Genomic DNA, 883 nt, shown 5'->3' on the forward strand with positions numbered 1-883 from the left:
GTCATCCCCGCGGTGCTGGCTGCCCACACAGGGGCACTCACCCTCCTCGGAGATGCTGTACTTCTGGATGAGCCACTCCACGATGTCATTCCCTGGGGACCAAGGCAGCGTTAGCAGGGTGCGATGGGGTCCCTCAAACTGGGCATGGGAAGGTTCCCAGGCTGGGGCACCCTGGCATGGCATGGCGGGTGCCAAGGGGGTCACGCAGGGTGACGGGGGCCCTGCCAAGGACATGCTGGGCCGCCCGCCCCAGTGAACGCCCGCCCAGCTCAGCCGATGCATAATTGATCCCAGCTGCAGCACTGAGCACCCGTGGGTGCGGGGAGGCGAGCGGCACGGGGTGCCACAGGGCTGGGCGCTGGGTGCAGTGCCGGGGCCACCCGGGGAGCACCCACATGCCTCCCCCACCCCGTGCGCCTCACGGGGCGGTGCCCCTGCCGCAGGCACCCACCTGTCATGGCGTGGGGGATGACGGTGATGAGCAGGCGCTGGTTCCTCATCTTGATGCCCATGTCGGGGTCCTGCATGCTGACGATCATCCGCTCCATCTGCCGGGCAAGTGCCCGCCATGCTCAGCCCCCTGGCCGGGGGCACCGGGCCTGAGCACAGCCTGGCTCCCCCACCCCGACCCAGGGCACCCTGTGCCCGTTCCGGGGACAGCCTGGCACCCCGCAGCTGGACCCGGGGCACCCAGCAGCCGGGTGAGCGTGCGATGCCGGAGTTGCGGGCACCCAGTGTCCGGGCACCCCTTGGTCGGGGAGCCGCGGTTTTGGGGAGCGAGCTCTGCCGGCGCTGTGGCAGCACCCCGAGCCGGGGGACAGGGGCTGAGCACGTAGCTCCGAGGCGCTGCCCGTGGGTGTCCCCGCGTGGGGCGGTGCTCGGT

The 883-nt window shown here is 71.1% G+C and overlaps 1 protein-coding gene across 1 annotated transcript in view; it reads right to left on the bottom strand.

Annotated features, from left to right (window-relative positions):
- RGS11 (regulator of G-protein signaling 11) overlaps positions 1–548 on the bottom strand; it is a 26,872-nt gene extending 26,324 nt beyond the window's left edge. The window contains exons 1-2 of the mRNA XM_009278703.1: positions 452–548; positions 28–92 (exon numbers count right to left, since the gene is read on the bottom strand). Coding sequence (XP_009276978.1) covers positions 28–92; positions 452–548 — 162 coding nt within the window. The remainder of the gene's footprint in view (positions 1–27; positions 93–451) is intronic.
- Positions 549–883: the final 335 nt, after the last annotated feature.

Source organism: Aptenodytes forsteri, unplaced genomic scaffold (genome assembly GCF_000699145.1).
Source record: "Aptenodytes forsteri isolate BGI_AS27 unplaced genomic scaffold, ASM69914v1 Scaffold26, whole genome shotgun sequence".
NCBI classification, from domain to species: Eukaryota; Metazoa; Chordata; class Aves; order Sphenisciformes; family Spheniscidae; genus Aptenodytes; species Aptenodytes forsteri.